General features: G+C 48.7%; 1 protein-coding gene across 1 annotated transcript in view; it reads right to left on the bottom strand.

Annotated features, from left to right (window-relative positions):
• The window catches only part of TENM4 (teneurin transmembrane protein 4), a 747,207-nt gene that overhangs the window by 139,243 nt on the left and 594,350 nt on the right, over positions 1-13,614 (bottom strand). The window contains 3 exon segments of the mRNA XM_047823379.1: positions 4,453-4,653; positions 10,596-10,790; positions 12,807-12,908. Of these exon segments, the coding sequence (XP_047679335.1) occupies positions 4,453-4,653; positions 10,596-10,790; positions 12,807-12,908 (498 nt within the window).

Below are 13,614 nucleotides of genomic sequence, written 5' to 3'. Positions count from 1 at the left end.
CCAGTGAGACATCTCTTCCTTCCTATGAGGGCCATTTGGTGATTTCTGCCAACTTCACAACCCATAGTTCGTGCCGACGCTATGAGGAGCACTGAGGACGGGCTGCAGGCCTGCGGCTCCCGATGGGAAGGCTCTGGGCAGTATCTGTGCCAGCCTGGCCGTACCAGGGGCAAATAACACCATACGAGGAGAGCTGCCTCTCGACAGGTGTCTGACTTGGGCCAGGCACCGTGCCGACCACCATACCTACACTTTGTCACTGAATCCTTACAACAATCCTTACAACAATCCTGTAGGTGATTTTACCTTTATGATAGAAGAAGACAGAATTCAGTAGGCCCAGAGGGGAACATTAGGACCTGAGGTTCCTGGGTGGGGAAAAACATCTATTTTGGAATAATGCTGGGAGTGTCTGACCACAGCAAACTTCCTCAAGCACAAGGTTCCTCTTAAGAATGTTAGGGGCGCCTGGGTGGCGCAGTCGGTTAAGCGTCCGACTTCAGCCAGGTCACGATCTCGCGGTCCGTGAGTTCGAGCCCCGCGTCGGGCTCTGGGCTGATGGCTCAGAGCCTGGAGCCTGTTTTCGATTCTGTGTCTCCCTCTCTCTCTGCCCCTCCCCCGTTCATGCTCTGTCTCTCTCTGTCCCCAAAATAAATAAACGTTGAAAAAAAAAATTAAAAAAAAAAAAAAAAAAAAAGAATGTAAAAGATCTCCCCCATTCCCCCTCAGGCTTCCTGCAGGAATTTGACAAAAGACCCAAGCACGGCCTTAGGCCACCACTCATACAGTGGAACTGAGCCAATCAGGAATGGACCAGCCAGCACCTAGAGCTATTAGGCCAATAAGGGTGGGACTTGAGAGGGAACAGGGAGTAGGGGAAGGCTGACCAAAACCTTATGACAAGGACCCTTGCCTACTGTCACAGGCATTCACGTCCTAACGTCCCCTCTCTGTAAAGAGAGCTTTCCTACTATTCTTTCTTCCTGATCTTATACTCTAATAAAATTTTGCCGATGCGATGCTCATTTTGTGTCCACCTCTTCGTTCTTTGAGGGAGCAAGACAATGAATCCCACATACTGTGGTAAAGAGTCCTGCAACACCTTGAAGGAAACTAACTGCAGCTTGCTGCAGCCATCTTACTAGCGGGGAGCAGATTTTCTGAAAGTCCAGTGCCTGTCCCACCACCATGTAGCTAATTCCCCTAGCGCAGAGGCGGTCCCTCAGCTCCAGCACCACTCAGTCAGTAAGGCATCTCTTGCTTTGCTTCATGGCCAACACTCAACAGCTTTCAAACAGCTTCCACTCAGTGCAAGTGCCCTTGGAAGGGAGGTAGGAGAAAGATATCAAGTGCTCACTCTATCTAGGCACTCTTCTGTGTGCGTGCACACATTGTATAATTTAATGGTCACATAACCTTTGAGGTAGACACTGTTATTATCCCATTTTCAGATAAGGAAGCTGAAGTCAAGAAAAGCCAGTACCTTGCCAAGGTCATCCAGTTAGCACATGGCAGAGCCAGGACTGAGCTCAGGCAGGTACTGCCTATACAAAGCAGGGTTGCAAGAGAGAAAACCACCTTCAAAGTGCTTCCACTAGACTTCAGACTGGTTTCTGGAGGGGAGGTGACTGCTGAGGAGGAACAGTGGCCTGTGGAGAGGCAGCACAGAATACCAGGAAGTGGGCTGGGCCTGGGCTCCCAGGCTGAACTTGGGCTGCCAGCCTCATAGGGCACCAGAGTGCCTTAGGCAAGTCTGCAACCCCCCTGAGCCTCAAGGTGAGAATGGGGATGATGTCATAGCTGGCCACCCTGCCTACGGGGCTGTTGTCCTGTGTGTGTGTGTGTGTGTGTGTGTGTGTGTGTGTGTATGAGAGAGAGACAGAGACAGAGAAATATCTCTGTATGCTGTGAAGTACTCAGCAAACACAAATTGTTATTTGCTATCGCCAGGGGAGACGGTACTTTTGAAGCCATTTTTGAAATTCCTGGCCTGGTGGCAGTCGTGACACTGTTTCAGTCAGCTGCAGGTTAGAGATTTACAAACTATAATCCACATTTCTGAAAGGGCATATTTCTTCTTGCCTCTATCAAATGTCTTCATTAATATCGAGGGCTCTCATCAATGGCTGTTTTAATCATAATTGTAATAGCAGCTAACATTTACTGAGCTCATATTACGAGCTGAGTAGCATGATAAGTGAGTTTTTAATAACATCTTAAACAATTCACCACATAATAATTTTCCAAATAGTGACCCCAGAAGGTAGGTCCTGTTAACCACCTCCATTTTACAGCGTAGGGAGGTGAAGGAACTTGCCCGAAGCTAGAACTAGTACGTAGGGGGGTCAGCGTTTGGACCAAGGTTTGCTGGGATCAGGGACGCTTCTCATCACTCCTCTGACCGTGCGCAAGAGGCCACACACAACTGACACCAGTTATGGGGAGCGATACACACGGTGGAGGAAGACAAACTCTCACGATTCTATTTAAAGTCCCTTCCAGTGGGTCTGCTGTCTCCTTTTATGGGACCAACTGAAGAATACTTAGTGATCTCACTCAAAGTTACACCTACCTCTGTGAAAGGCTGTGGCGTTTCATCAGGGATTAACAATGCATGGACACTTATATACCTATCATAAATTAGCTTTGTGGCCACATAACAAACAATACAACCCAGTGTAGCTTTGAGAGGACCATTTATTATATCGCTATAAACAGAGCTATATAAAAAGAATTATTCCTAAGACCCTGAGCATCTGCGTTTGCAATCACGTCTTAACACGAGCTTTGCAAACGAGGATAAAAAGTCCAGTTTAGACTGCATACTGAACATCAATTCTCCATTCAAGGGGGCAAGGTAGTTCAAAGTATTCCAGAGGCACAAAGGCTGCATGGATCTCATTTTTGCCAAAGGTCCTCAACCATCTTTCCTGATCACAAAGGGGACTGCTAACACACAACATGATAAGCTCATTTGGGCTTCCCGTCGTTTAAACAGTGTGGTGTGGTAGAGAAAGCGATTTAAGTAAAAAAACAAAAACAAAAACAAAAACAAAAACCATAGCTAGAGATGCTGCCACTGTTTAGCTGTGTGTCCTTGGGTAGGATTACTTAAAAATTTTCTGTGCCTGACCTTCTCCATCAGTTTATTTCTCTTCATTTGTTTGTCATCTCCACTCCCTTCGTCCTTCAATGCAAGTGTGACAAAGATGGGGACTTTCTTATCTCTTTATATCTCTGATTAGAAGAGTCCCTAGTACACAGTAGGTGTCCAAAAGTATTCATTGAGTAAAGGATTCTGTAAATCAGTCACACAGGGGCGATGATACCTTTCTCACGGGGTTTTCACGTGTCCACTGTTTATTTTTTAAAGTTTCTTTATTTTTGAGACAGAGAGAGTGAGCAGGGGAGGGGCAGAGAGAGAGGGAGAGAGAGAGAGAGTCCCTCCACTGATAGCGTGGAGCCTGAAGCAGGGCTTGAACTCACGAATCATGAGATAATGACCTGAGCTGAAATCAAGAGTCAGACACGCCACTGACTGAGCCACCCAGGCGCCCCATGTGTCCACTGTTTAAATGAGATATTAAAAGTGAACACACCTGCCATGTACCAAAACTGTGGTAGGTAATTCACAAATTGCCATTTAATCATCATTTTGAGAGAGTCTATGCTTAATTGATTGAGCCACCCAGGTACCCCAAGGGTCTAAAAAATCATAAAGTGCTTACAGACAGAAGGGTGCCAATAGAATTATCCTTTGGAGGTTAGATGTATAAACCCTGTGTATATGAACCAAACAGTAAAACCAAAAACACATTTAATCATGCATTCATTATCCATTCATCAATATTTATTGAGCAGCTGTAGTGAGCCAGGCCTGTGCTGAGTCCTGGGCATGTAGGGTGAATAGACATGTTTGTTATCTTCATGGAACTTACGGGCTAGCAGGGGATCTGGCCACAATGGCAGGTAGGGACTAGGTCACAGAAAACCTTAAATACTACACTGAGTTCAGACTTCATTCTGAAGAACGGGTGAAACTAAAGGGTTCGGCAGCTGGGACCTGAGTCCTTTAAAGCCCCATCCCTGCAGATCTCACCAGGCATGCTGTTCCCCATGGCCCTGCCTCTAGGGATGACCACCATAACATGGGAGATGAGATTTCAATCTATTACTGTAATTCACATGGTTACAGGGCAAGGGTTTGACTCTGGGTTTAAGCGATATGAAGATTAGTTTCTGAATCCTCTGCCCATCTAAAAGTACGGGTGCCGAAGGATGGAGTTCAGGGAAAGAAGAAAAGCACGCAGAGATGTGGGTCACCCCACTAATACATGACAGAGAATAGGGTCAGACCACTAATACTGACAGAGAATAGGGCACGAACCGTGAACATGTTACAGCGGAAAGCCCCCTCCTCCAGCCACGCTGTGCCCTTCTCCCCACACTCACCAATGGAACAGTCGTGTCCAGTCCAGCTTGGGTCACAGCTGCAAAGGCCAGTGTCTGGGAAGAAGGTTCCGTGGCCTGAACACTGGTCCAAGCACGTGGCTCTGGGCGTCTCACAGTTGGTGCCTCCCCATCCCACGGAACAGTGGCACTCGCCTCTCACGCAGACACCCCGGCCTGAACACGTGGGGTCCATGCAGTCCACTGTGACACAAAGCAAAGGGAACACAGGTGAGCATCTGATCAGCAAAGGTGAGGCCTCTTTAAGTGAACTACTACACTTTGTAGTAGAAGGGCTTGGTAAGAGGACACAGATCTCCTGAGGACAGGCCACTTGATACAGTAAAGAGGAAGGATTTTAGCAAGTGGTAGAGCTGGGTTCCCGGCTCTATGGGTGGCTGGCTGTTTACCAGTCAGAGGCTCGGTTCCCTTGCCTGTAAAAGGTGGATACAAATCTCTAACTTCTTGGTTTGTTGGGGTGATGGACTAAGAAATAAGTAAGACGGGTGCCTGGCTGGCTTGGTCGGTAGAGCATGTGACTCTTGATCTCAGGGTTGTGAGTTCAAGCCCCAAGTTGGCAGTGGAGTTTACTTTAAAAAAAAAAAAAAAAAAAGAAATATTTATCAAGTGTTCGCATGGTGCCCCGTGCCTGCTACGTCTGTAATAACTACACCAGTTAGCGGACAAGACGTTGTTTTGTTCACTTCTGTGTATCCACCTCCTAGAATAGTGCTTAGCACATAGGTCCTCAAGAAATCTTTGTCAAATAAACTAATACTGTTTACCACTTCATAATACAGTCTTAACCTGAATGTGGGACTAAAAGAGATTCCTTAATTTAAAAGAGAATTTATTTTGCACTTAAATTCCATTAGATTTTATCATCTTGCCAAAGTTCTTGTGACTGACACAAACTTTCAAACCTCACTTTCCAGAGGGCAAACATTTCAACGACTATTCAAAATTACATGTGGGAGCTTTGCACAGATTCTCCTCATGTAGTGAGTGAACTATATAGCTGTAGCTCACAGCCAGGCAACCCCTGCTGGGCTATTAGAGCCTAAGGTCAAAGTGGTCTCAAGAGATCAAACCAGGAAGAGAGAAAGGAGAATAACATTATGGGTGACCTGTTCCGTGCCCGCACTCTAGGAAGTGCTTTACATGTAATATCAGATTCAGTTTCTTCCATAACCCAGCGAGGTACAGATGAGGAAATTGAGGCTCACAGAGGCAAATAATTTAAGCCAAATCATACAGTTAACCCTGCCAGAGAGGAATCTGAAGGCGCGTCTGATTCTGAAGCCAATATTTGTTCCTGCGGCTGATTTTCCTAAATCAAAGCTTTAGCTACGGGGCTACGCAAAGTTAACAGAGACCTCTAATCTTCCAGAAAGCACTGCACAGAAAAAACAAAAGGAGAGTAGGCAAAGGTTGGTCCAACGTTATGAAAAAGTCGTTGGATCTTTTATTTTAGGAAGGCAGGAGATTCCACTCCTCTTGCAACTGTAGGGGACAGTGGTGTCCTGGCAGGGGGCGCTGTGATGGGTGTGGTCAGCTTCCTCCTGGAAGGAGCTCATGAGGAAGCCCTATCTATGCTCCACAGGAAGGAACCTGGCATCCGGCCTCTGAGGCCCTACGTCATGGTTCCATGACCCGTGTCAAGTCCTGTACCTCCTCTGAAATTCCCATGTCAAAACTATCAACACCTCGGTCGCTAATGAGGACACCGAGGATCTGAAAGGACTGTGTGAACTGTAAACTGGTGGCAAGAAGTTACTTTTCCATCCTGTCAGGATATTCAGCAGTGTGACGTGGGCAGATTGGTCAGAGGTGCTTTTACTTTATTCATTTATAATTCAGACAAGCTTTTTGTTCATTTAGGAATTAAATTTCTTTTTTTCTTTTTTAATTTTTTTTTTTTAATGTTTATTTATTTTTGAGACAGAGAGAGACAGAGCATGAATGGGGGAGGGTCAGAGAGAGAAGGAGACACAGAATCCGAAACAGGCTCCAGGCTCTGAGCTGTCAGCCCAGAGCCTGATGCGGGGCTCGAACTCACTGACCGTGAGATCATGACCTGAGCCGAAGTCAGACGCTTAACCGACAGCCACCCAGGCGCCCCTACGAATTAAATTTCATAACCCCACATATTTGACTTTGGTGCAAAAGACTGGGAAGCCTGGCCTGCGGATGTTAAGGGTCAGACACAAACGGACAGAGACCATACAAACGGCTACCTTCTGGGAACAGAATGTCAGCTTATCAAGACAGTTCTTTTACTTTATAGGTTTTGAAAAGGGATTTCACCTTACTGGCCTAAATGAGAAATCAGAAAGTCAGAAGGGAGGAGCAATCATTTGCTAAAAACAGAGTTATGAGAACAACAAGAGCAACAACAATAATAATAACAACCAGTATTGAGGTAGTCCTTCTTCTGGGCCATATTTTGCTGTTAAACCTTCTATATACATTATGTCATTTAACTTTAGCCACAATTCTTTGAGGTAGATACCATTACTATCCCCATTTCACAGAGGAGGAAATTAAAGCACAGAGAGGTTGAATAACTTGCCCAAGATCACACAGGGTAAGTGAAGGGATTTACATTGGAATCACTCTTTCTTGGTACACATCTCTTGCTATTTCCTCTGTAATCTTACTGGTTCAAGAATATACACATACGTGTATACGGACATAAGTGGTCAAAACATAGAAACAAAACCAAAATAAAACAAGAAAAGAAACAGAACAAAGTGGAGAATTAATAAAGCCAAACGAAGGCAAAGAATCTTCTCTTGCAGTCTCTGCACGCTACTTAACAATGGTTAAAGCATGACCCGTTGGAGTTCCTGGTAATTAAAAATCATAAAAATAATAATAGTGATATATTTTCATGACTAGCCTCACATCTCAGAACCTCAGAAGGATTATTCTGGCCCATTAGGCTACTATGGTAATTCCCTAGATCCAGAGAGCTTTCCAATTTGACAGGAAACGACTCAGCAATTCCTATCCCGAGGCCTATAAAGGTATTTCCCGTTCTGTGAGCGCCTGGGCCCAGGCTTCGGGTTGAAGCAGTCTCCGAGGCGCCCTCGAGGTTGAATCTATAAATCTGCACTGTTAGCGAGCAAGCCGGGAGGGCGCCAAGTTTAGCAAGAGGCCCTTGGCGTCACGGCCCCATTCCTCAGACACAATAAGTCTGACAGGGACCCAGGAACCAGCAAAACCAATCCCACGCTCTCAGAAGATGGTCCGGGCGGGGACGAAGGCATTGCTGAAAGGACTACCTCCAGGCAGTAGTCATTGATTCTGAAGGTCCACCTGGAAAAGTGGGTGGGGCGTGTGAGGGGAGTTTCGAGGAGGACGGAACCTCCAGGAAAGGCCTTTTGGCTGAACCGGCCGAACTCCCTGCAGGGAGGACAACGTCCACAGCCATGATCTGTGCCACCAGGATGCTCTGCAAGAGATGTCCTCTGTAGACTCTGGATCGGCTCTCGCTTTCTGGGGCCTCTGGTTGATGAGAACCCTCGGGTGGGATTAAAGTTGTCTTCGTTCTATCCCACCAGGGCAGTTGCACAAATGACGCTTATTTCCCTGGGAGCGGTGGGTGTCACGGGAAGAGCCAGCTGGCCAGGGGTTAGGGAGGTCTGTGCCAAAGGAGCAGGGGAGAAGTTGGCAGGGAAGTGGGCTGAACTTTGTGTGGAAGACAGTCTAACTCAGTGTCCGCTTGGAAGAGGGGCCAAACGGTACATTTGTTCTCCTCTGCAGAGCTTGGCATTCAAGCCAACATTTCTGGCAGAAGCTTAGCCCATTAATGAAATGATGAGGCCTGCACGAGCTGCAAACACAACTCTTCCCCTAACACGGTCCCCGCTTCAGTGACCACACCAGCCATTAGCCGCTCTTCAGGACCACAACACAGTGTCTCACTCTGCCCAGCAAAAGGCCTGAGGTGGTCTCTTCTGCCCCTCCCCCGACTCCCTCCAAGCGTCCTGTCGGCGCGGTTTTAAAAAAAATTAGGGGGCAATAAACCTCAGAAGGAGGAGAGAGGGGAGAAAATAAACTTGTTAGCTGATGTTTTATAAACACAGTGAAAGGGAGGAGGAGAGAGAGCAGCGGGGAGTGGGGGGCAGGGGGGGAAGGGCAGGGAAGACCCCGAGAAGCCCCCATTATAAACACAAGGACGCTGCAATGACGCTTCAGCAGAGAAACAGAAATAATAAAGGGAATCAGTACCAGATGGCCCTCCTCAGGAAAGAAAGGAGTGAAAACGCTTCTTTTCGAATAGATCACGTACATCAAAGAGCTTAACAACCTTTTTTCCCTCTTTGTAAGTAACCCTGCCCGCTGGGGCACTGCCCAGTGCCAGCTGAGCCGGAGGACGGTCTGCCTCCTTGGCCCACCTAACACGGTGGGGTTGAGGGAAGGGGGCGGCCCCACAGCCTCAAGAGGAATCTCTTTGCTTTTCTTTTCTTCTCGGGGTCTTCGCCTCAAGTGGCTAAAATGAGAAGGGAAAGCCGATGAAGGTCACCGTTGTCAGGACGAGAAAGTGAAGTTGCTTTGTTCCTGAGGCTGGCGCTCCTCCTCTCTCAGACAGCCCAAAGTAATCCCCAATCCAGGTTAATAGGTCTGAATCGGGACCCCCAGGCACACTTGGGGTTTACAGGCAGCCTGTCTCCAAGAGGCACTGCTCTTCAGACACTAATCCCTTCCTGTTACCTGCTCCTTTAAAGTGGGCCCATTCTACCGGCTCTCCTTTGCTTGCTTCTTTTTTTAAGAGAAATGACACTTTGAGAGGGGCCTGTGTGTTAAATCCCAAATGGGTTAGAAGGCCAGCTCTCCTTGGAGCCTCCTCCATCCACGGAAGAAGATGCCAGCGCCCTAGATGGCGGGCAGTGGGAGTGAGGGCCGTTAGCTTTGTCCACCAGTTTCAACAGCGACATCCCCCCGTTTCCAAAAGACCTTGGATAAAGTGAGTGGGGTGAAACAGGAAATGTGCTTCAACTGTCCCCAGAATAATACTAACAATATAAGAGCTAACATTTACGGGGCATTTATTATGTGTCAGACACTGAGCTAAGTGCTTTACATGGGTCATTTAATTCAATCCTTATGATGGCCCTCTGAGGAAGGAATTCCCATTTTGTTGATGAGGGAAGTGAGGCTAGTTTGTGGCACAGCCGGCACTCAAACCTACATCTGGTTCCAGAGCGTGTGCTTTTACAAGCCACCCTATATTGCTTGTGAATAAGGCCCCTCTCATCTAGAAATCCCATGCAGTAAAAAAGAAAGAGGGCTCTGAAGTAGTAAGACATGGGGTGGGTCCCAGCCCTGCCACCGGTTAGTTCCATGACCACAGGCCCACCATCAGTTAGCTCCATGACACTGGGTCTGCCACCAGTTAGCTCCATGGCCATGGATGGGCCCACCCCTGGTGAGCTCCATGACCATGGGCCTGCCACTGCCTCTCCCTGGGCCCCGGGATCTTCATTTGTGAAACGAAAATGCTCACTTACCTCACCAAGTTAGACTGCCTGGGAAAGTAATGGCAACACTGTTAAAGCAACAGCTCACTGTCTAGCCTCCACTACACGATCATAGTTTACTTTATGGAGGAAAGAGACATACTCATGAGCATCTACGAGCCATACAACACACGCCTGGGCTAACAGAAGGCAGAGTGTGAAGGCCTCTAACAGACATGCGGAGCACATGAGCTTAAAGGGGAGGAGAAAGAACCTGGGCTGAGGGACCAGAAACACTGGGTTCAAACCCAGCTTTGCCACCTACCAGCTGTGTGACCCTGGGCAGGTCATCTGACTCTCTGAGTCTCGGTTCCCCTAAGTATAAAACAGAGATATTACCCTACCCTGTTGGGTTTGAGGTTAAATGACAGAAGGCTTCTAGGACAGAGCCTTGTGTATAGGAGGGCTCCACATAGGACACTTCTCTTCCTTTCGCTACCTAGGACTCTGATTTGCCCGTCCTCTTCCGTGTGGTTAATTCCTGCTGCTGATGGGGGCCTGGCTTGGGGTGTGGTCCCAGGGCTGTCCGGGAGCTCTCCTCTGCTCCCTGAAGGCCCTCCCCGCGCTGTGCGCTGACCTCTGTCTGGAGCAAGGTGCTGGGCCGCCCGCCCGCCATCCTACCTTCCTCACAGCTCTCGCCCTTGTAGCCAGGGTTGCAGATGCAGGTGCCCATGATGCAGGTGCCGTGGTTGCTGCAGGCCACGTCGATACACTGGTTGGTGGGCACGTCGCACTCGGCGCCCTTCCAGCCGCTGTGGCACAGGCACCTGCCCTTCATGTACTGGCCGTTCCCACTGCACAGCACGGGGCAGGAGGCTGGGGAGACAGCACAGGAAGTCTGGCATGAATCAGCACCCTGCACACCCCACCTGCCTTTGTTCCTTTCTCCCTTCGGCCTGGAGGCTTGACCAAGAGCCTCAAGTGCTTTGCTACAATTCCCATCTGTCCGTGCCTCTTGCTTTGTTTCACTGTAATTTAAACACACCTGGAACTGTAGGCAAAGGTGTGCAGTGCAGGACCTGGGGGAGCTAGTGCCCGGTGACCACCGCTTTCCTCCATCCCCGCATACTACTGGTGCAGCACGGTGGTCACCAGGACCCTTATGCAGGAAGCTTCCATCTGTTTCTTGGTCTTACCGGGAAAGACAGCGGCTAGGCCTCCCGCCTGACCCAGTCTCTCCTCCAGCACCCTCCTGACAGCATTCCATTTTGCTCCCTGCCCCCCTACTTACAGCACCACCTACTGTCTCTCCAACCCAGTCAATCTCAGCTTTTCTTGCCTTTCAGGCTCCACCTGAGCCCCACACACCCCACAAGAGAATAGCTGAGCCCAGCTTGGCTCTCTAAACTATTATCTTTCCATTCTGCCTCTTAGCGTCAAGTGTTTTGTGATCATCTGTATGAAGGACACTATATAAAAACAAATTATACTGCATTGTGCTGTAAGTACCTACCAGCCTTACCAAGATGCAATGAGGCTGTTTTATATGTGACTCTTAACTTTAAGTGCATATGGGATGAGACAGTAATTCTTGTTAGAAGGAATGACTCATCTCTTCTCTCTGCACCACCCTCCGCTGGTCCCCGCCTTGCTTCTTTCCTTTTAAAGGCACTGATCAGGTAATCACTGTGGTTCCTCAGCGCTGCAGCTCTGCTGTCTCAAACAGAGTGTCTTTCACATCAGGAAGAATAAGAAGAATCCCCCAAACAGCATCATGCTGTATTGTTATTTGTAGGGCACGGTGAAGAACCATCTCTGCCTTCCTCTGATGAACAACTATTCAAGCATCAGGTCCAGGTTCCAATGGCACCCCACCTGGGGGGCCTTTTCTGGTCCTTATGGTGTCCAAGCTGACACAGCTAATGGGTGCTCCCCAATTTAACCTTGCTCTAGCATGTTTTACTTACTAATGATGGCTTTGTCATCGTCTACTTACTCGTCTGTCTCCTCGACCAGACTGAGAGCTCCTGGGACTGGGGCTTGCTCAGTGCTCTAACCCCAGCACCTTGCACAGGAACAGGCCCTAGAGGGCACTAAGCAAATGCCTGCTGAATGAGTGAAGAGGTGAGAAGCCCAGAGGAAGGAGCCGTGTTAGTTTCCCCAGAGGACCGCCAAAGCCTCAGGACTACAGAGCTCCTTTGGCCTTTGCCACATTTATTCTTCTGAGAACAGGATCAGAGGCCAAGTGCACAGGGTGTATCATGGGCAGCCTTTAAGCCATGTTAGTAGGGCTGTATGTGCCCAAGTATGAGGCAACATTAGGGTCCTGTGTGGAGAAAAGCATCCTTCCCTCCCGAGTCTCTCCCCTCGGTGGTCCCTGCAAAGAATCTGGCAACAATGGAGCACTAATGCAGGCCCTGCCACAAGGCCAGAGTGAACAGCAAAGAAAAGACACTTGGTGCGTGTCGACCATACTTCAATAATCAAAAAACAAATGAAACAAGCCCCCCACCACCCCCCCAAAAAAAAAACCACCAAAGACACTTGGCAAAGGCTGATCACTCCTCAAAAGGGAAATCAACTTTTTTGAAAGACCCTCACTGTCACTTCCCCTGCCCCCGCAGCAGACGGGAGGTTCACTGTACCTGCCCTTGTAAAGGCCCTCCTGAGCTCTCCAGTCATGTCCTTGTGGACAATGGGGCTGATGTGGCCTTAGCTCTGCCGGCAGACCCCCTGTCCTTGGAGCTTCCAAAGAATGGCTCTGGGGGGTCCTTTTTGTGGGAGGCAGGAGGTGGTCTGGGGTCCTGCGCTTTCTCCGAGAAGCAGGATGTGAGCCCCCCACGGGGCCAAGGGAGCGGGCCTCACATGCACACACGCACACACAGGTCTCACCTCTGCCACAGTCCGGGCCCAGGAAGCCCAAGAAGCAGTGGCAGGTCCCAGAGATGCAGTCGCCGTTGCCATAGCAGTTGCTGGGGCAGTTATCCACCGACTCTGGAGGGGGAGAGAGGGAGAGAGTTGAAAAGAGAAACTTCTTCACCCAGACCGAGGGCCTGCGTATCAAAACCTCAGGTGAACCAGGGCCCACACGTTCTAGCTCTTCTGGCCCAGTTGCTGAAAAGAACCAACAGAGTTAAAAATGACGAATGTTGGTTTTACTCTTATTGCATCTCAAATGACACTAAGAGACGTGTTCTGGAAAACGTCTGCCGCCACCAAGTTTTTATATATCAAGTTTGTATCTACAAACGCGTAAGAAATTCTTCAGCTGAAAACACTGGGGACGACAGTGCAAGCTGTTCGTGGTGCTTATCTGTGGATGCCGGGGTATCATCGGGAAGTCCTTGCGGTCTTCTTTATGCTTTGCTGTGCTTTACATTTTCCTCTTAAAGGGCTGATATTCCATTCACTTTCTTCTTCTTCTTTTTTTCATAAAGCTCCTGGCATTTGCAAACCTGTCTCTTCCCGTCTCAGATTGCTCACCTATCGGTCTGGGTGCACACTGTCTTCCCCAGGGCTAACACAACGGCCTCCTGGCTGGTCTCCTGTTTCCTCTCTTGCTCCCCACCCCACGCAGTCACCACCCAGCAGTCTGAGTGATCTCCGGAAAACCAATCTGATCCTGCCACTCTCCTACTTAAAACCCTTCGGAATGGCTTCCCATTTATTGAGACCAAAAAAAAAAAAAAAAAATCCAAGT

Source organism: Prionailurus viverrinus, chromosome D1 (assembly GCF_022837055.1).
Source record: "Prionailurus viverrinus isolate Anna chromosome D1, UM_Priviv_1.0, whole genome shotgun sequence".
In the NCBI taxonomy this organism is placed as follows: domain Eukaryota; kingdom Metazoa; phylum Chordata; class Mammalia; order Carnivora; family Felidae; genus Prionailurus; species Prionailurus viverrinus.
The sequence above is the reverse complement of the archived record's forward strand: the minus strand, read 5'-3'. Positions and strand labels throughout refer to the sequence as shown.